The 22,778-nt window shown below is 38.4% G+C and overlaps 1 protein-coding gene across 2 annotated transcripts in view; it reads right to left on the bottom strand.

The window, feature by feature from the left end:
* Positions 1 to 22,778, bottom strand: part of FAT3 (FAT atypical cadherin 3) — a 331,475-nt gene that overhangs the window by 81,051 nt on the left and 227,646 nt on the right. Inside the window, exons 6-10 of one of the 2 annotated variants that reach the window (XM_041417035.1) lie at positions 21,053 to 21,263; positions 20,583 to 20,651; positions 11,772 to 11,911; positions 2,100 to 2,375; positions 352 to 562 (exon numbers count right to left, since the gene is read on the bottom strand). In XM_041417035.1, coding sequence (XP_041272969.1) covers positions 352 to 562; positions 2,100 to 2,375; positions 11,772 to 11,911; positions 20,583 to 20,651; positions 21,053 to 21,263 — 907 coding nt within the window. The remainder of the gene's footprint in view (positions 1 to 351; positions 563 to 2,099; positions 2,376 to 11,771; positions 11,912 to 20,582; positions 20,652 to 21,052; positions 21,264 to 22,778) is intronic. The other variant, XM_041417036.1, reaches the window with a different exon arrangement.

Raw genomic sequence — 22,778 nt, 5'->3', positions numbered from 1 at the left:
TGGACTAGAAAGGAACCACTGGAGAGCATCTGGTCCAGCCATCCTGCTAAAGCAGGTTCACCTACAGCAGGATGCACAGGATCCTGTGGAGTTCTGAACATCTCCAGAGAAGGAGACTCCATAATTTCTCTTGGGCAACCTGTTCCAGATTGAGTTTGTTCTGACAGGTTTTGGGTATAGTGGCTTCAAAATAAAATTTAAAAAAAACCCAACAGAACACCAACAATGCCCATCTGTACAAAAGAAAGTAGACCAAAGAAGCTGAATTGAGTGTCAAGACAGATGACCATCACATCTCTGTTCTGTGTCTGGCATGATCTATGATACTTCATTTTTGGCCTCTGTCCTAACCTGCTTCAATAGTATAGATAAGCTCTGCATTTTCTCCTTTGTCTTTGTCCAGTGCTGTGACCTGCAACACTGCTGATCCAACTGCTGCTGATTCAAACACTGAGGCTTCATACAATGGGCTGGTGAAGTAGGGACTGTGGTCATTGGAGTCTTCTACATTTATGATGACTCTGGCCAGGTTTCTTCTGTAAGGGAATTCTTGATCTCGGACCTATAGAACAAGTACATAACACACAATTTGACTGCCATCTAGTAAAACTTCACAAGTATTACTCTTCTGAGTGTGAATACTACTTTCAGTTCTATTTAATACAAAGTAGTAAAAAAATCCATTTGTCCCAAAGAACAGTCTAAAATACATTCACACATGGGATGACAGATACGAAAATCAAAGAAACAGGAAAGAGCTTAGCAAATATTTTTTTCACTTGTGAAAAAATGCATTGCAACTAACCATCATGATGTGAATTTTTGAAGTGGCAACCACATGAGATCTTAAAGTTGGGTTGAGGTTTGCAAGAATTTCCTTTTTTATTAATACTTGCTGAATGGTCACGCCTTGAACTTGCCATTGCCTTCTTTACAGCATATAGGCATGTCAGTCTAATGCTTGCAGCTGCCAATGGACTACTTCATGATTATTTACATAGATAACCATATCAACAGTAAACAGAAGAGGAATCACTTAATGAAGTGCTGGTAACTGTCAACAGAGGTGTAAGTTACCACACCAGTCTCAACCCCATCCAAAATACCTCAGCACTGCTTCACTGATAATCCTGCCACCACCATCTCCGGAAAATTTTGGTTCTTCTTAAACAGAGGAAAAGACCTATAGTATCAGGTGGAGATCAAAACCAAGCACCAGGGAATTACCTCTCTTGGCCATGTGTTTCTGTGATTCAGTTTATAGCTATTTCTTAGTCTGCTTGCCAAAGTATATGCAACATTTTACTCTGTGAGTGGACACCACACTCAGCTGCTCCTTACTGCATCTCACAGCAGCTTTTTGCTTCCTAGGGTGCTCTGCCAAAGCTGCCCCTGTACCTAACACACCATGAGTATTTCCTTAGGAGGCCTCTGCTGCAGAAGTCTTAAGTAGGTGAAGAAAATAGTGGTCTCCAATTTTTAAACTAACACAGTTTGTTTTGTTTTTGTTCTTTTAAAAATTATGTCCGTGATATACAACCTCCACTTGAAAACAGACAGATTTATGTTCTGTAGTCTAGACACACCAAGCAAAAATTGGTAATTAACTTTTTTCTGCATACCCAAAGATCTGGAAATATAGATAAAGGAAAGCTATTTTGTATATCAACAGTTTATGTACTGAAATAAGTCCATAAAAGTAAGCTATAAATGAGGCTTGTATTCAGAAAGGCTGTAGTGTTCTCCATGGCAAGAAAGCAGTTATCTCCCTGTGAATAAATTCTCAAATAACTTTCAGCCTCACTTCAGAAAGTCTGAAAATTACCTTGAGGGAGAGGACCAGATGCCAAGAGATTAAATAATTACCTGCTTGCTCTCCCTTGAGATAGAGAATCATATCACATTCCATACAATGGATTCACAATAAGGTTTCCCAAAAAGCTGAAATAAAAACTGTGAAATAAATGCACAGCAGGACAGGCAAGTTTAAATTAGTGGCTACTTACTGCACAGTCCTTCACTCAAGAGAAGCCTACTCCATGCATGTCCCTGAAGCAGCCACGACTGCGGCCAGACCCAAGTGAGTACTGCATTCTTACCATGACATTAAGGATGTGCTTATCTTGAGCTTCGTGGTCTAATCTCTCAGCTGTGTAGAGAACCCCGGTGTTGGGATCAATTCTGAACTTCCTCATGCTGACTGTATCGATGCTGCTGTGAATAGTGTAGCTCAGCTTATGCTTTTCGTCTCTGTCTATAGCTTCAATTTGCAGAATTTCAGTATCAGGGAGGATGTCCTCTGAGATGGTGACATCGTAACTTGGCTGAGAGAATTCTGGGCAATTATCATTGTTATCCAACACTTTGATAAGAACCTACAGTTAATAAAAAAAAAAGACATCTGAAGTTATTGAAGTCCAGTCAGACTACTGAATAAGCACCTAGAGAAATGCAATTTACTTTGAATGGCTGAAGATGTTATGCGCTGCATGCTGGGACTGAGAAATATTATTTAATACTAAATTCTTATTTTTCAGATCAAAAGAAAAAGAAAGAATTTGACTTTGGAAGTAAAATGTTCCTAACTGTAAGACCTACTCAGAGTCTGATGAAAGAAGCCCATATTTTCAGTATCTGTAGATTGGAAAGTATTTCTACAATGGTCATAAGGAAAGATTTTGTCCTTCCTTGTAACTGCCTTGGTTACAAGGGACTTCTGGAACTATTATGTAATTTCCTTTCCACTTCACTACTAATAAAGCTATAAAAGAATCCTTTTCATGTGGCTTAAATCTGCTTTTTATACAATCAAGATTCAGCTGAATCCTGTCTTTTCTGCCCAGTGTATTGCATTGGGGCTTACTGGCAACATCAAATTGTGCCAGCAGTGGAGACTTCAAGTTGCTGTGACACTTCAGATTGCTCTTACACCACCTGAGGTGGGCACAGGAATCACAACCTCACTACCACACAAGCACCCCCCACACAGATCAATACGTACCACCAAGGACAGCTGATCTCAGGGCACTGATGACACAGAAGGATTATTTTTTTGTTACATACTTGCTCTTCCTTTGCCAGTGATGGCTATCTTTATTGCCAACTAATTCACCTTCCTTTCCAACACCTATTTGTCACTTTTTTGTTGTGGTTTATGAGTGGTAGAACACTAAAAATGTGAATGAATGCTGTGTTCTTTGCCTCAAATCTGTCTTTAAAACTTCTGCATTAATTCTTAAGGAAACTTGGAGACGGTGAGAGCAGGCCAGGGTGCTGCTCTTGATGCCTATTACACAAGCTGACTCTGATAAATAATAAGAATCACTATTTTCCAAGCTTTGCCTTTCAAAGTTATGTTATGCATGTGTGGCTGTGATGACATTTTGTGGGTCTTGCATTGGAGAAGTCATTCCCTGGGAAAAACATGCTTTCCAGACTTTGTATGCCATAGATTGCTGGGGGTAGTGTGGCAGCAAAACCCCTGACAAACTGTGTAATACTGAAAGCTGAAATCTGAAGAGTTGACTCTTTTTCAGTGCTAGAAACAAAAAGTATTTTTTCCAGAATATACCTGTGAGAGCACACAGTCTAATTTAACAGTAAGTAAAACTGAATAATCTTGTTTATTCAAAGGCTTTGAAATAAGAAATAGTCCAACTAATGACTTGGGAAAGGCCACACACAGGACTCTTTGGTCAAACTAGGAGACCTGACCCATCACTCATGGTATTTTCTTTGTTGCTTTGTTACTTGGCTCTCTTTTAAGCAAGTATTTTATTGTTTTGCTTAATCTAGCCCCGTTCACCCATACTTTCTTAACAGAAGAAAAATACAGCTACACTTTTACTGCAATATTGCACAAACAGATGTTGGCCTCAGAGAGAAATGAAACTTTAGATTTCCATGATATGTGGGAGGGTTTGCAGAATACATTACCAGAAGGAACATGAGCAGTTGTAAGAAGCAGTTGTAATGAACTAGCCTGGGAACTGTTCAAAAGACAGCTGAAATAAAATGCTCTGCAAGTTAAATGGCATAAGACTTGCATTCCACACAATTTCATTTTCAGCAGATTATGGCATGCCAGAGTGAAGTAGGGTGAAGCCTATATTAAGTTATGCTTCAGCCTCGGACAGACAGCAATAAATATTGGGGGAAATACACATTGCTAGGCTATAATAATGATGAAGAGTTACTTAGCTTTTTATACTTTTATTGTTGCTGTAATATATCAAACATGTTTCTGATCTGACTGAGGAAAAAAACCCATTCAAATCTATGTCTTAAAAATTTGTGGAGATACAAATTGTAACATATGAAAGAAAGCCTGAGGAGAAGATTAAAAGTCTTGAACTCTAATCTAATGAGCCAGTGCTGAACCACTTTTTTAGTATAAGGAATAGACAGAGAAGCAATAGGAGCTGGGGATAAGCAGTATTTGATACTTATAGAAATTTTCTTGAGTAGTCAGTCCTTGACAGGTACCACTATAACACGACTGATAATTAACACATATAATTTATGTTGCTTTTCATTCATGACCAAAAACTTTGTCATGTATCATTTTAGACAGTCCAAAAGAGAAGTAAAAACTTTTCAAATAAATTGAAAACACCAAGAGTGCTTGACTCTGCTGATGCTAGTGCAGCACAGGCTAATGTGAACAAGGAAACTTCCATGTGAGGGACCGGCTTGTATCTGTGAATTTATTTTTAAAATTGGTGTGTGCAAGCTGAAGCTGTTCTGGAAGGTGAAAAGAAAAAAAAAAATACAGAAACACACCAATGCATCCTAAAAGCATTGCTACAGAAGTGACATGCTATTTTGTTTGCATGGTATATAATCATCCCAGAGCAGTGATTCACTTCCTATAATATCTAATGCATTTTGGGATCACTGGCAAACTGAGAAAGCAGAAGAGGGCATAAGGGTTTACCCATCCCAAGGCTTCCACTATGACTATCCAAGCCTTGATTCTTGCCTTTACTAGACTGCACAAACTGAACAGGGTGGGAGTGGATCAGCAGCAGAGACCAAGGGTAATTCATGAGACTGTGGAAATTACAGCATGGATTCACAGAGCAGCATTTCTTCCCACTGAGAAAGGTGTAAGCTGTTGCCCTCACACATATACAGACATAATCATGCTTGGGGAGTGCAAGGCATGGAGGGAAAAAACATAAAAAAATTGAGGCCCTCATTCACTGTCATCAGACTTCCAGAGAGCTATGCACTTAAAATTGCTTTGATCACTGCCAAAAAAACCCTTGTTTTTCCTTCTTTTTCTTTTCTCTCTTTCACTTCACATCTCCTGTAAGACTGATCAAGTGCCTGTTTAAGTGGCAGGCATCTTCCTCCCTAGAGATGCCAGTATTTTAATGATTTGTCAAGTGATCCACATTGAAATACACATTATTTATTACATACTTTGCACTTCAACTGCACTTCCATCTGGAGATGGAAGGCGATGGGTTAGAAATGCTAATGAATAAAGAAGTCATTATTGAGTCACAATTTCTTCTATTTAAGCAGTTAAGAGTATTTCTAATTTTTCTCAGCTGTCCTTCAAAATCCCCGAGAGTCAAATGTAATTTTAACATTTCTCTCCTTTAATACAGGGGGGTGTATTTTCCTTGCAACAAAAGAAAGTTATATATGGGAATACTGATTATACAGAGCTCTGTTAAACCTATAAATGGAACTTTTTAATGTTCTTAAAAATTGAGCTATCTTGGGAGTTACTTTAAACAAAACCAGGTAAAAGAAAATGGAGTTTTAGTCCCATTTAGAATAGATATTAGTCCCTTAGTTCTTCCAACATTTCTGAGGAGCAACTTTCCTATATTTTGTCCAGGAAAACTGCCTTGCAACAAGGTTACCAAAATCCCAGGTGAAGTGCAGTAGTAAAACTGGGGAAGGTGTTTTATTTTTGAGCCACACCCCTTTTATAAGGTTATCTTAAAATGCCATTCTTCCTACGCAGATTTGCTGCTCTAGCAGGATAACTTCTGATGAGATGTTACTTAAAAAGAAAGGAAGGAAAATGTCACACTGACATGAACACCAGGCTCACAGAAAACCTGATCCTACAAACATACATGAATCTGAGTAAACTGAGTGCCACCAGATTGTTAATATGAGGAAAGTTTCTCAAATTCATTTCATGGCTGCCAACATCAGGCATAAAATCTTGGTACTATTGGCAAATTTCCCATTGACTTCAAAACGGTCAGCAAAAGGGTCCTTCAAGTCTTATGCTTTAGCCAGCTGGTAGCACATCTTTCACCTCAAATCAAGTGTTACACTACTGAAGTGACTGAAAGACTCCCAATGTCTGCGTAATTTAATATTTTCTACATATTTATTCCCAAATGGAAGATATGGCAAGAATAAGCTGTGTGGCATAAATATCCTTCATTACTGTGTAGGTGCCCGGGGTGTTAAGCTGTGACAATAACCATTGTGCAGAATCAAAGCCAGGCTTTAAAAGTTTCCCAACACATCTCCAAAAGGTGACAAATGGAAATGTTTACTATTTTTTGGCTGCTAAGTAGGGATTCCTCTTTGCTGAGGACTGTTCAAGATTACTGACTGAACTACTTTTCATTGACAAACATTAGCTGCAAGTCTTTTTTTCCACGCTCATAAAGCCAGCATGCAGCAGACCAGTCTCTGCCTGGTTCTTGAAAGCCCATATCTTTTCCAGTGCATTGTGGGCTTCAGAAAGGCAGGCTTGCCTCCTTCTGTGTCCATTGTGTGGAGCCTAATTTATAGTCTGAACAAGCGCTTCACTATAAAAGATTTGCTTCTCCCCGCTCACTTCCTATTTCCCACAGTTAAAACAAGTTTCAAATAAAGGAATCACGGCCCTCCAAGATTACAAATTAGGCAAAGTAACACTCAGAGCATTAGCAAAGACTTTGTACTCAAAATGGTAAGTGAAAGGCCTAGAGAAATACAATCAAATCAAAGCAGGACAAAATCTAATGCAGGAAGTGTCTCCAAAGCTGTTTTTAATGTTGCCCATAACAAATACCTTTGGTTTAGGCACAGACATATTTGAGTGAAAACTGGGTAAATGCCAGCAGCTGCTTTACAGACATCTGAAGCTGGAAGAATCTGCTTGGCTAATTGCTTGGTCTGGGCACTGTGTTGTAGTACAGCCTATTAAGTGCCTGAATTATTTAAACTCAGATTACACTTCTGCACAGGTTTTGAAACCTATTTTAATTCAATACTGCTTTCAACAGTTATACCACATAGCTTTATTTTCTACTTCCTGACAGGTTTTTCTTTTCTCCAAACTCCGACTTTAACATAAAAATTCAGTTTCCCTATCAACATCAGTGGCTAGTTATTTATACTTTACTGTGTTCTTTGTGTTATGTTAAAATTGAAAGAAAAATCTTTGTTTCACAGGCAAGGCAGTGCTGAGATTACTGGATGAAAAAAAAAAAAAAGGATTGGTTACAGTTTGGAGGAGATGTTCAACAGAGCAAAAGCGAAAAATTGAATTGAATCCCCATGTCTCTTTTTCTGCCCTAGAAGAATCCACAGCCCAGAACTGCTTCTAGCAGGCTCTAATGTCTTATCTACGTTTTGGCCACTGTTCTCTAAGAAGGCTTTTCACCATTCATTTAAGAGAACCACCCTCACTCAGGGTGACTGATCAGCTCTCCTTAAGAAAATGTTGTAAAGGAAAGGTGATCTCTGAAAGGTGAGACAGAAACTCAGAGTTAAAACTCAATCCTCAGCACAAGAAGAAAATAAATTCTAAAACCTTCTGCAAGGAGAGACAGACCGGGGCAATGGGCAGTAACTTCTGTCTGTTCTTCCAGTCTGGCCAGTTTCAGCAGAGGATATTGTAAGTGAACATCTCTGGATCTGCAAAAACTTTTCTGAGGGAAGTGCATGTTACCATCTGAGTGCCCCACTCTACTGGGAAATAGTCAGGTGGTTTTGCAATAAGTGACACTGAGGTGCCTTTTGCCTTCTAGCTTGGAAGCAACATCCCTCATGCTCTAACACTTCTTTTCTATAGCAGTTACAATGATGAGAAAGAAGAAGAAGGCAGGAAAATATGGAGTAAAATCACCTTTTTCTCATAGCAACATCAATCCAGATGCTGTTCTTACAAAAATATAATTATCTGCTAGGATAACATTCTCAATTAAAGTGAAACATCATAATAACTTAAATGATAGTTCAAAGATTCCCCCCCATACTCTGCTTCTGTGGGTATTTTAATAAAGCTCAAGAGTATGCACTACAAATAAGTAAATAAATGTGATTCTAATCCTCTGTTGTGCCTCCATGTAAAAGATCTGAGTTGTTCAGTAAACAAAAGGGATTTCAGATAAACCTAACTCATGACCAGGAGAATTTCTAATGTTTCAGAGTCAAAATTGTGGCAGGAGTAGGCATTTAGATGCCACTGAAATGATTCCTTGTGGGGAGAGACCTCTCTCTGCTCAAGCAAGGGCACGAGACCTTTTGCAGGCCAAAGGGAGGTGATGGCCATGGCAGGGAGCAGAGTCACTGCACAGAGTCACTGTCCCAGCTCCCTCCAGCACATGGGATACAGAAGCCCCAATCCCTCTGCAAGACCAATAGCTCGCCTGGCAGCTGCAGGAGTTGTGTTTCGTGGGAATTCAGAGCAAACGTATGCCTTCAGCTTTTAATAAATGAATGTGTGGCCTCAAGCAATGATGGATAAAAGAAAGGGAAAAAGCAAAAGCTTTCCCTGGCTAAGTCAGGAGATTTAGCCATTCTAGAAGTTAATCACTGCGACTGAAGCTTTATACCCACACTTCAAATATATAAGTGAAACAAGTCAAAATTTCTTCGTATTTTTCCTTCTCCTTTCCTTCCCATCCCAACTGCTGGATGGCTCAGGCTTGGATAGATGGGCAGCATGGTGACTGACATTGGCTCAACAAGTCCTGGATCTTTGGTTCTCACTTTGGAGACTGTATTTCTTTTGGAAACTTTGATTATGCCCGAAACAAGTAGGCTTTTGGTTACACAGAAAGTTTGTAACTTTTTTTTTTTTTTTTGTTAGTACTCCTTATGTTCCTTTTGCCTCTTTTCACAACACTGAAGCATTATTACAACAGATGTAACTTTTAAATCAAAATTATTTCCTTCCTTTCATGGTACAGTAATGAACCATGTGCACAGTAAGGCATGAAGGAAGTGAACAGTTCATCAGAGTTTAAGGCATGCAGGAACGTTGCTGAAGAAATTTCACCAAGTCCATGCCAGGGATCACGTTATCCAAACAAAAATCTTCGGCATTTTTATGCTGTATTTTACCACCTCCAACTGTATAATAGACAAAAGGCCGAGATAAAGGAAAACAGCTGGGGTGGAAAAAGAAGCAAGAGTGTTCCATTGCACATGGTGATCATCAGCTGTTTCATAATAAACCATCATACTTTGAGGGGGCCTTTAAATTATTTTATTGTCATTCAAAATTGCTTTCCACCTGCTTCATCTTCTACCGTAACTTCCTGTGGCTACAGTTAAAAATGCAGGTGGTACTGTGTACACAGAACAAACTATTTAAAATGTTGTTTTGTCAAAACTCAGAATAAGGCCACTGAGAGCTATAAGTAAATGATCTATTCTTTGACATTTTGAAATTAAACCAATTAGTTTTATAATTTTTTATTATTTTTCTAAAAGAAAATTAAGATGAGGAAGGTAACCAAAGGCTCCAAAGTACAGCCAAAAATAAAGCAGGAAAGTTTTGAAAAATGGAGTGATAAATATGAAGGCCATAATTCTGGCAGTTTTCATAAAACAATCACTTTTGAAATCTCTGTAGTGAAGACCAAAAGAAACACACGCTTGGATGCCCTGGCCACCACTAAATAATTAAACAGTATCCACATAGAGAGAAGGTGGGGGAGGGAAGGCTCTGTACACACCAGTGATTATTAATGCTATACTCTTGCAATCTGAAACTATCTTACATTCCTAAATGGGTCACATCACTGTTAAAAAGAATGCTCAGGCTTCTTTTAGATTGCAACAGCTTTACTGAAATATGTTTTTACCATATGTTTTAATTAAAAATGTAGGGGTTTCATCCAACTAGGTTTTGAGGACTGTTATATAGGTCAATTTATTAAATCAAAAGCAGCAGAAACAATAAACGCAATATCCATGAAAAGAGAAATTACTTTAATCCAGCATGTTTGAAATTCCCTAAGCTTTTTAGTATTTTTTTGGCTGAAATGTTTGCAAGAAAGAAAAAAGGTGACATTAGGCATTCAACACCATCTAAAATGTGGACTAAGAGTGTAGCCAAGATTAAAAAACACAGCATAACAAAAAAACTACTCAAGAGTTGAAGAAAATGCCTTATGGAAAGGGAACATAAATAGGTCAGTCATTCTCCTTTGCTTGTCTACCGGAAGACTGGGAGGTGATTTGAGTATTGTAAGTGCCTTCCTGGGGAGAAAATAGTGATTTTTAAAGAGTTCCTTAATTGAACAGAGAAAGGCATAACCGGGAACATGGGCCAGATATAATCAAGCTTAAAATAGGGGATGTTTTTAGCAGAGATGCAATTAATTCTGAAACTGACAGGGAAAACATTGTATTTCCTACCACCTAACTTACTATCAACTGATGTTTTCTTACCAAGGGTGGATTACTGGGAGAAAACATCAGATATTTTAGGACTGGGTTATAAACAGGATATATAAACATGAATTCAGATTGAGAGAGCACTCAATGATTTAACAATTTCGTATGAAAGCTGGTGTTGTGGCTAATTGAGAATACAGATTTACATCCAAAGCATTTGAGCAAAAAGGCAAGGTACAATAGAAGCATCTGCATGTGCATGCATATATGTAAACAAAAAAAAATGTTCAGGCCTTCCTTCTGAATTATGAAGAAGGAAATAACATCACAAACCTATTTTTTCATTTAGACTTGGGGAGTAAGTCAGATGTAGAATTTCAGGCCGTAAGTAATAAACAGCCCGCAACTCTACCTCACATCAAAGAATTTTGCTGTTTGAAGTCGTCCTGGTGCCCCCTGGACCTCACAGTCCCTGTCCTTGTGCTATGACCCAATTCCAGACTGGTTCCCACTGAACAGATACCTAGGCTCTGCCTCAGGGTGTCTTCTACAAAGATGTGTCAGAGCCAGCATTGCCCCACCCCACCACATTTATCTGATCCAGCTTTAAACGCATGGAGCCTGATAAGCAAGCCTGGTTTTAAAAGATTCAGCGGGGCTGCTTCACTGAAGACAGTGTAATCACAGGCAGTGACACTAAAGGAGGGATTCTTTGAATTTTAAGTTTTGCCTCTGAACAAGTTCTTTTCTGAACAATTGATCTTGTGTCCCACATTTGGATCTTTGGAGGATGAGAGGTATAAACTCCATTTAACACAATCAATAGCAATATTCCCCAACACCATGGAAGCGCTATTGTATTTTGGACCATTATGGGAGAGACAATTGTCAAAATCTAGGCTTTGCTGCCTGTGATAGGGACACCCTCAGCTGGAGGAAGGCAAATTACTTTCATGTGAGCAGGAAGAGAACAAAAGGAGAAATAACGCTTTGAAACATTCAACAGCCGATTCTTTACAGCCAGATGGAAAGGCTCTGAAAAACATCCCCTCCATTAGTTATTGGTGGTCTCAAAGGATGAGGTTTCACTTGAATGGAAAAATTAATAACTTTTACAGCATATACATTCCAGCAACAAATTAATAACTTGCCAAGAAAGGAATGTGATATTCTACCTGAGTTGTGGCAATGTTTGTTCCATCGGTGACCTCCACAGTCATATTATACATTGACCTCTGCTCTGCATCCAAGGGCTTTGCAATGACAATCGTGCCCACTCCCTTATATGCGTCGAAAGAACTATCGTAATTCCCTCCTAATTGTTGCACAAAAACACAATCACATTAGCCATTTCTTGAAAACTTCCATTGCAAGTATTCCTAAAAGTGGGCATATCTGTTTAGTGTCATTCATCTTAATGGCCTCTCTTAGCATACACAGTAAGTCTAGTGATACTCCTTTGTTCATAAGCCATTTATATTTCAAAGCACAGTTTGTATATTGAAAAGCAGATATCCAAAAAGAAAGAATAAAAATCTTGCAGTACATTTAAGTAAACTATAGCTGAAACTACAAAAAGAATCAAATGGCTATAAGCCCCTAAGATGTGTGCCCTCGTGGTTTGAATAATGAACAAGAATATTTATCTTTTTGTATAAAAGTCATTTCAAGAGGGTTTTATTCTACATATTTCATTTTCAGGAAATTCTCACTGATACTTCTGCATGCAAATACCATCATCTGAGTTTTTAAACATTACAATTATAATAAATTTAAAAAATGCAAATAAAGATTTGTTATGTTAATACCAAGGACACTGATAATTACTGGCAGCAAAGGTCAGATCCTGCCAGTGTTTTAAGAATTATTCAAATAGACCTGGCAGGATACACAACCTAAATTCTTTTCAATACAGAAAAACCTCTCACAAAGTATTGTTCTAATACTAACATTCCCTTTTCCTGTCACACACTGAATGCTGCAGCAGTGGAAAACTCTCCTGAGTACTGAGTGAAATAAAGAAAAGGAAAAACCTATTAATAAGTAAAATAAGGCTATAAATAATATAATATTAAATATAATTTCAGATTGAAGGGTTACAAAATTTGTCAGCCACAGCTACAGTTTATAAATTTGAACCACTCATTATTTTCAAAAGTGCAGCACACACTCCCTGCTGATAAGCTGGTTTTTTTTACTTACTCATCTATGAAGTGTAATTTAGTATTAGTTGAGTCTGAAATTTTTGGAGGCTAGGGACAGGAAGAGGCGGGACACAACACTGCTGACAGACAAACTCTTAAGGTATATTCATAACACAGCAATTCAATGCCAACCCTGTTCTACAGTGACAAAAAGCCTTTCAAACCCCACTGGTTATGAGACTTGTGTGACAGCTGCTGAAAGCTCTTGAGATGAGGTCCACAGATAGAAAAATATCCATCCTATTGACTTAGCTCTGGTGAAATATATATATATGTAAGGAGAGATATATGTGAATGGCTGGCAGTGTCACAAAATGGCTCTCAAAATTTTAGGGCTGGGGGACTGAGTAGAGAAGAGGAGAGTCTTCCATGCTCTCCCATCTGCATGGTTTGCTGAACAGGAACTGACATTATTTTCAGAAGCAGTCATGCATTTAGTGAGAGAAGAATTTTTTGGCATTTAAAGAAGCTGAAGATTAGGAGGTAACACAGCAATATCACAGCTCCTAAATTCCTAAAGTGAAGGAACTCTCACTTCTACCTCTTGCACAGGCTATTGCAAAGAAAGAGGAAGGTGGAAGAAGCACTGCTCTATCTATTTTTGTCTTGAAAGACATTCAGAGATGGATAGAAGAAAATAGGAGGAAAAATAATAATGCAAGTGACTGCTGCAGAGGAAAGGCAGTATTGGTGAACTTCTGGCCACTGAAATGATCCAACTGTAGTAATTTCAGATGTGCCATCAGATTTCCACATGTTGAACAGATGTATGTACATATATACAGGTCAAAGTCTAATAGATGAAGTCGTGGTTTTCCAGGAAAACATCACCACTGGATCTGTTGTCATTTATGACAGATATTGCTTACTCCTAACCCTCATTCTGCAACCTGTCCTTGATATTTAAGCAATAGAAAGGTATTTGGACACTGATTATATCTTTGGTGCTCTTTTTTTTTTTGAAGTTAGCCTGGAAGAAAAAGTTTCTTTCTCCCAATTAATGTTTTAAATTGATTTACTTGAGAAAAATTGCACCATGAAAACCTCCTTTGAAGAAAAGAGCTTGAGATTCATGCAAGGAAATCTCAGCTGAAATGAAACTAGCCTTGGGACAGTAGGCACTTCACAAAGAGAATGTTTCATACTGATAACCATGAAAACAAAGTGCAAGTCTATACTTTGAGATTCTAAATAACCATCTTAATGAGCAATCAAAAATTATATGCTATCAACTGGCACACACTTCCAAAAAATCCTGCCTTTAAAACTTCCAAGAAGTAACATGGAAGGATAAGCAATAAATGTTTTAAATGACCTTCTGCTGGCTCAGAGTTGGGTTTTCAGGGCACCACATAGTCTGTGGCGAATAGACCAACTTCTTCAAGCCACTTTCATTAAGTGAAGCATACTCTTCCCCTAAAAGAAGAACTGAATCCATCATGTGAATTTTTTATATTTATTCACATCTTCCAAAATGGTCTAGTGACAAACAAATTAATCTTGCTTGCCAGCCACCCCTGCCCGTAACTAACCAGGCAATGCAGTCCATTTTACATTGAATCGTTTTCTATTAAACAAGGCAGAAATTGCATCAAACACTGAGGCAGAGATGGATCAGAAAACATCCTGCTGTGAGATTTGTGATTATAATCTATTTTGGAGTGAAACCCTGAATTATTCATGATTCAGTCTTCTACATTTTAACAGACCATGGTCAGATGAAGAACCATGCAGATGGATGAACTTCTGGGAATACTACCTGAGATACTGGGTCCCGCCTCTCAACTGCAGTACTAGAGGCAGCCTGCAAATGGTTTGTGCTGCTCTTTGGCCTCTGTATACACTCAAAACAGGTCCTTACATGATAAATGCTTCTGAAGCTGCACTAAACACTGATGAATTAATGAATTACATAAAAAAGTTAAACATTTAAGAGTCTTACAGATGTGTTAAGTCTATGCAAGGCCTATTAGAAGCATCCACCACAATCATCTTTGAAAGATGGGTGCTGGGTTGCACAAAGAGAGAGGCATCATTCGCGTGTAAAAAAGAACAGGAGTCTTCTCTTTATAACTATTGCAGCTGGGAACTCCACAGGAAACCACTTCCATCCAAAGGTGGTCATGTAGAAGTTGGATGGCTGGAGCCCTAGGAGGTGACAGCTGAGGAGGTGTTGGCTTCTGGGATGCTGGAGGTTGTTTTCAAAAGCCTGACGCTTTGTCTGTACCAACCTTTTGGAAGTGAGCTTGTCTGCAGTGCCATGAGCTCCCACAGTACCAGATTTAACAATTTTACTATTGTCCATTTAATAGTTTCTTTGATCACAATCTTCAGATGAAAGAGGGCTAAGGATGATGCCATTTCATTCAGCTGCTCAGTTTTATTAATGTGAATTTTCATTACTTATTCCACTTTCCAGCATTTGGCACATGCTTTCCTTTTTACTGTCTACTAAACCCTGCTTTCAGATACAAGATACGTAGAAGCTGTCTTTGCTAATGTGCTTGCAATTGCATTAGGAAAGAAATATTTCAAATGAAGATAATACATTGCGAGTTCCTCAGGCGCTTTGGGAAAATCAGTGACAAAGAAAGCAAGATGATTGCACTGACAATTTGGCTAGACAGGTCGTCCTGAGAAAGCATTTTAATACTGAATAACTCCAGAGACATGTGGATTAGCTGTTGTCTATAGTATCATTTCAGGCTAAAATGTAATGCTGATACATCTTCAATACAGTTTAAAGACTTCCCTTAAAATAATCTGATTAGACTGAAGCACTTTGAATAAGATTTCATGAAAAATCCACATTACTTTAAATGCTGTCTTTGGATGAGAAGACTTATCATGTTGGAATGGTAAAAATTCATCCAGAAAAAAATTAATCCACTTTTTCTCTAATTGATTGTTAAGATTCCCAAAATTACCTAGGAGATTGTTATGTCTACACTCCAGACGCTTGAAGTTAAGTGAGATGATTTCCACCCTTACTTTCTTGAGGTTGATCTTAATGCCTTTGCAAAAGCCCTGGAAGTATTAAAATTTTAGAACTAGTAACTTTTAGAACTATTAATGTTTAATGTCATCTAAAAGTGTGTTATAGTTTACATATGATTTTCCAATTCCAGCTGCTTTCAGTACAGCTGTAGAAACAGCCGCTGGTACAAAAGATCTTATTAGCTGGCCCTAACTACCACTCTCTAGAACAGTCTTTATTTTCAGTTTAACAGATGGTATAGTACAGTTAAGAAAGATCTCAGGAAACTGAACTGACACACCTCTGAGACAACAAACTCTTAAGTTGCGTACTTGGTATAGAGTTGGTTACATTTTCTGTCTGAACCTGGACTGTTACCTTTGTTCTTAGCTTATTTTTTGGCTTCATAGTCACTATGAACAATTTTTCTTCTGACAAAAGTCCTGTATACTTTGGAAAGAATTGATTTTCCTTATAAAAAAGATACCTAAAAAACCCCAAACCACAGAACCTTGTGAGGCTAACAAGAGAGGTGCAACAGAAAGGCCAAGGAAAACTTGACCTATCAAAAGGGATTTCTGGGGGTTGGCTGAAAAATTTGCCTAAGGCAAGACACAATCCAGATCTTGCATTCCCACAGGACATAGGCTCTGCATCTCTGGCCCTTTCTAATTTCAGGGTTGGGGTTTTTAATTTTCAAGCATATTCTCCTCATATTGCATTTTTCTGCAAGCAGTTAACTTTTTGGAAGGGCTTTTCCTAGATGTGGTTCCTTTTTGGTATGGTGTAGAGCCTCCCATGTTCCTATCAGTTGATGATACACACTTTAAGATGGATCATGCTGCTGGGAAAAATAATTTTCTCCTTTGAGAAGAAAACATGTTAGCAAATCTGGAGGATGTGTAGGCAGACGAGTCTCATATGAGGACCTTTTTCCATATTTTCCAGGGAGACGATCAAAAAGGCTGGGATTGAATACCACCTCAGAAATATCTGAAGACTGCAGAGAATCAGACTTGCTCAGTCTTAGATGCAAAGATGGATCACACTGAGCTCTGGAGGACATCCCCAGTTAAAACACTGCTAAAACCTAGCAGGAGTCTTCTTTCACTGGCAGGTAGCAAACGGCACACAATACTTTATGTTCAGAATTAACAGAGCCGTGATATACGGCTATCCTCACACAAGTCTCATTTGGCCTACCATGCCATTATGGACAAATGGAGAAAAGAAATATGGGAAATTGTCTGATTTAGAGAACAGTCCTCTAAACCACATTTTCTCAGTGCAGAGAAGATTCTTACTTGTCTGTCCCAAAAAAAGCTGACAGCAGTGAACAGGGCCAATTGCTACAATTGTCACGTTGCTCAGGGAAGAGAATCAGAGCAAAACACAGGAAACTAATTCACCCTGAAACTCAGAGGTGAGGCTAAAGTACCTCTAGAATTTTCAGAAAAAGAAGCAAAGCCAAACTTTTAATTTCTTTTTTTTTTCAAAGAAGATGAAATAAAATTAATGACTGTCTCAAAAAACCAAAAATTCAACTACATATTTTTAAAATCATAGCATAATAAATATTAGTAAAATGACAGGGAAATATTTATTCTGTTATGTACTATATAATGCTAAGAAGGAAGTAACACAGACTCTGAATTTTAGATAAAACTACTATAAAGAGACTCAAAGCCTTGAGTTTGCTACTAAGAAGCTGAAAGCAAGGTCATAAAAAGCAAGAAAGAAATCAGGAAGGTATTTTAGATAGTTCTCAGAAAAGATTATCCAAGGAAGGCTAGAGAGCTACATATTTTTGACTTTAATGAAAACTTGCGGCACTATGAATTTAATGGACGATTAACTAAAATTAAGAGATATTAAAATTATTGGCATTTAAGCACGCTTGGTAAAAAGTGCTGATGTGGTTTCAAAGCTTGGCTGCTGTTATAAAGGCACAGGCTTGTGGAGGAAGCAAAGATAGAGGGAGGACTGTTTGGGGAACCAGAGAGATGTTGTGCAACATGCCACTTAAGCACAATCTAGCACCATGCAGCTTAGCTCCAGTGTTAAAGTAGCCATCCCACCACTCCCATCAGTAACAAAGGAAAAAACAGAAAGGGCTCAATTTACCTGGTATAAATAAAGGTCTCTGACTTATGCGGGAGTTCCCATTGAAAATTAGTTTCTTATTAATAACTGAATAAATTTAATACAACTGATACAACTTATGCTTATGTCTTTCACACTGTGGGATGTGCCTGAAATGAGAATAGTATTGAATGCAGTCTGAAAACAGAAACCAAGTATGACATCTCAACTATTCCCAATTAAATAAACAAACAATCATCCAAGTATTCTGTTCCTTTCTAGTCTATCAATGGAAAATGACCTTCCTGCCTCCGTGGCATCTTCCTCCCTTGGAGCTGATTAACTCAAGAACTTAAACAGCTACCTAAAGTATACAAAATTAAGGTGCAAAGTTAGGCAGACAGGACACTTTATAGCCAAACTTCATCTGCTCTCCCTCTCTTTTTTTTTTTGTCTGGGAGAGAGTGGATGTTATGCATTAAAAAAGAGATCGTCTGGAATTCCAGTGCCCATTTAGTTTGAAAAGGTCATAAAGATAAAGGTCAAGCTGCAAACTCTATATTAAACCATGTCTCTATATAAGCCTTCGGGGGTTTTGTTGACATTACTGTGAACTATGCACAGAGGTTCAGAATCACAAAATACCAGATGGAGCAGGATCAGGTCTGGTTTTACAGCAGCACAGCAACCATCTCTTGCATCAGCAGTCACACACAGCTTTCTGTATATGACAATTAACTTCTACAAATACCCCATGTTGTTCATTGGGCTTTTCAGCACAAGACCTCAGTGCTGATGATATCAAGGAACAATGAAAAAAAGTGGGGTTTGACACTGGCTAAAGGCAGCAATAGTTATCTAAATACACAGTGTTCTGTCTGTAAAACCCTCAGGATGGGTTTTGTCTTTGTTCCTTCCATACTGAATGTCTGGAACAACAAGGTCTTCTGCATGCCCAGGATTGTTGGCTATTCATGTTGCAGAAATTGGTGCTGTTGGGAATGTAATTATGTGTAACAGCAGCAATATTTAATGAAAACATTCAAATGGTAACAGAACCAAACTGGAAGGTCAGGATCACCGATTTCTCATTAAATCTAGGAAAGCTCTGTCTCACTGACCTCTGCAATGATGCAGCATCTTGCAGCTTCAGAAGCTACAGCCTGTAGGGAAACCATTAGAATTGTTTAAATAGGGAAAATTTTCTAAAACATTTGAACTAGTTTAGGCATAAAGGCCACGCTAAATGACAGAGGTTAAAAATTACTAATGTTCTCCCTATCATCTGTGTTTGGTAGGCAGAAAATCAAATATCAGTATAAGGCATTGCTTGATTGAAAGTGGCTCTTAATGAAAAAGAATATAGTGGAAGAGCAAGGGCTTCCCCTCAGGGCAGCATTTTAATGAGAGTTGGTCAAGCTGCCATGAAAATGACCAGAACAAGTCCAGCAAAAAGTTCAAATACGAAAAAACTGTCAATAACATCAAAAAAGATGGATTTGTCTTGGGAGGAAAGGTTCAGTGAAGAAGGGAATAGAAATGTAATCATTAGCTTATAAACTGCATGTAGCATACTGAAGCAACCAAGGAAATGGCAGGAAAACTGTAGAAAACATATGCTGTCCTCCCCCAGGGACTAGCAGGAACCCCAGAACATGGTAGCAGGTTTGGGTTTAATTTTAATAAGATTGGCACGTCAGAAACTGTGGTACAAATTCAGAGAGGAAGCGGTGCTGCTTCTGTCTTTCATCTGCACAAATTGGCAATGAAAGGTGGATGAAAACCACTCTGACAGACCCTTTCTCCTGTGGTCCCTGTCCTTCCTGTTGGCTAAATCCATCTGCAAATAACTATACTGAAATGGGAGCCAGGCTCAATCCCTGTAAATAAAGACTGCTGATTCACACTTTCTGCTAAGTCCATGGCAAAGGCTTTTTGTTTCTCTAATCTTTCATATAGCATTTGCTTTATAACCCTTCATTTAAATAATTACACTTTGTGCAGACGAACTGTTTTGCATCCAAAGGTATGCAAACACTACATACAAGCATCTGCAAATATTAAGAAGCACAATAATTTTCCAGGGGAAATTCTCACTTTTGAGATGTTAAATGAGTTATTTTAAATGACATTAACTGAATCAGCAGCAGAAGTGGGAAAGAAATGCTTAGGAACAATGACTCCCATTTCTCTACTTCAACCAAGTGAGACCCTTTGCTCCCTGTCATTTTGGCTGCTAATGGCATTTCCCTGCAATTTTAAGACTTCTATGGTTTCTCCTCCTTTTTACTAAGGATGCTTTTCCAGCCCTATTTTTATAAGCAATTTTATGTAAGGCAATTTTGTGGTTGAAATCTCACATCAAAACACATTTCTCTGTTTCAGCTTGCATTCAAGACAAACTTTTGGTGTCTCCATTTGTAACCCATATGTTGAGGCATCCCATTCTGTTTCACAGTTAAATGGATGGCACTGGACTGTGAAAAGTTTGAATTAATTATTTGTGATAAACTGTGGAAAATCCGTGAATAAAATGATAATAATTGGACACAAATACGGTTAAAGCTGTCATAGAAAGAAATGCAGCACATCCATGTGTCGCATCGCATCCTGTCACAGGCACTTATGAAAGATGTAATATAAATTGTCTCAAAAAAACTTGCAAAAAATAAAAGGCAGCCTGGATAGTTGTATTTTAGCAAATGTGTTTGCACTAAGGGTACCTTCTGTTGAACAGTTCTGCCCACAAGCTGTCTGTAGAATATAGAACATCTCTCGAGCATGCTTGCCACCTTGAAGCAGGGCAGTCGGAAGCAGAAAAAAAAGAACAGAATGCAGAAAAAAAGGTGAAGAAAGAGAGAAATGAGGGACAGCAAGTCTAAGTACCATAAATACATTTAGAAATGAGATTAGCAAAGTATGACAATAGAATTCAAATGACAGACAACATTAAGATTGCAGTAAATAACATAGTACAAAAAAAAAATCAATTCAGCCATACAGTGCTCTTTTTAAAGCTTAGCTAAAGAGTCATAACAAAAGCAGGATTATTATTATTATTATTATTACTACTGGGGGGGGTGGGGAGGGAGGTGGGGAGACAATTCATGGTTAGTTTTCTTGCTCTCAAAACCGCACAGCCAAGTGCTTTGCTTCTGGGGCGTCCTCCTGGCACCGCTGGCTCCCAACTTACCGACGATATCGAACCAGAGGGGGATGTTAGAGGGCTGCACAGAGACCACCCCGACAATCTCGGTCACTTTATCGCTCTCCATGACGGTGAAGTTGTAAAAGGGCTCGTCGAAAGTCAGGGGCACGGGCGAGGGCGCAGGCTTTTTTATCCACTCAATATGGAGACGGGCAGTGGAAGATTTTTGGGGCCGGCCATTGTCCACTGCTTTTATCTGGCAGGCACAAAGAAAAGAGGCTGAGCATCCCAGCTTGGCAGTTCAGAACTAATGCTAGTGTAGTGCGATGACTGCTTGGAAAATGGCCTTTGTAACCTTTTATGTAAAATCCCACCAAAAAAAAAAAAGACAATTCCTTACTTCTCAATTCTCACTAATTTATTTTCTTTTGCATAATGCTTTGACTTTTCACTGAAAAAGGTGATTTTAAACTGAAATGTTTTGTTTAAGAAATGCTGGTGTGAGGCCGCCTGCAGATGCAATTCGAACACTCCCCACACAGATCCTCCTCTCCAGAACCAGCTTTGCTCTGATTTTATCTTGCACCCAGCTCCCTCTTGCAGCAAAGCTGGAAGCTTTGTAATGACCCTTTGTAACACCATGCATTTGCAAAACATGCTCACCCAGAGCATGTTTGACTGCTTTCAAGTGGCATCTGTGTTGCAGATAAGTATTCCCTATATTGCCTTCCTCAGGATCTTTAATTGAATTAAATAAGTTTCAGGTCATTTTCCTCATTCTCCATAAAAAATATAATTCGAAATATTGTCATGTTTTCTTTCTCCTCTCTGTCAAGTTCATTAAAAATTGCTTTGCTTGGTGCTATTTCTTTTTATTATAAAGTCTTCTAGAAAGATGGATAGGCTTGAACTTTGTGTGACATGCTTTATGGATTTAGCATAGCAAAGACAAGATGAGCAGCAACAAACACTGAGCTTAAGAAAATTCTGAATACAGGTTACATAATGGGTGCTTTGGTGGATAACATTAATGTCAACAAAATGTTAACCTTTCTTTTTAAAAAGGTAATGTTTCTGGCTATATAGGTCCACTGGTATAAATATGCCATTAAAATATCTTTTAAAAATGGGAAATACTTTATTTTTCTGAGATATCATGCCCTACTTCTTCCTCTGGAAATGTGTTAAGTGTGTTTGATACTAACATTCATCACTCTCCATTCCAAGCAGGCAGGTCCTTTGTGAAAAGATACTGAGGGTGTGATGAGCAGTTTCTAGTTAGAAAATCTTCAGTTGTTGCATTACAAGAAGGCTCAGATCTCAAACATGACTTTGAGTTCGCCAGAGGTAAAAGCACTCACTCACTCAAAGGCTGCTCTACTGATTCCTAGGTATTTCTCAACGTTTTGTTATTTATTAATTTTCCAACATTATGAAGGTAACCCACAGTAAGATACATCACTTCCAGATGTCAGACCATGGACCTCTGACATTTTTATTTCAGCTCCTCAACTACAACTTGTTGGCTTATACCTGCACATGAAGAGTGCACATTCCAGTCTTATATGGCTTTATATCAACTCAATCATATTTTATTCCCCCTTCCTTCATTTTCACTGTACGGTTAGAGTTCTGAAAGAAGAATTTTGACTCAGTTTTCTTTTAACTGAAATTGCTTCCACAAAACAGAGTTCACAGTACTCCTCCTCTCTTAGATGCAGCCACCTAACTGGGACAGTAGGTGCTCTCTGTAAGGGCAAACAATTGTGTC

This window comes from Onychostruthus taczanowskii, unplaced genomic scaffold (assembly GCF_017590055.1).
Source record: "Onychostruthus taczanowskii isolate IOZ18803 unplaced genomic scaffold, ASM1759005v1 scaffold54, whole genome shotgun sequence".
Taxonomy (NCBI): domain Eukaryota; kingdom Metazoa; phylum Chordata; class Aves; order Passeriformes; family Passeridae; genus Onychostruthus; species Onychostruthus taczanowskii.
The sequence above is the reverse complement of the archived record's forward strand: the minus strand, read 5'-3'. Positions and strand labels throughout refer to the sequence as shown.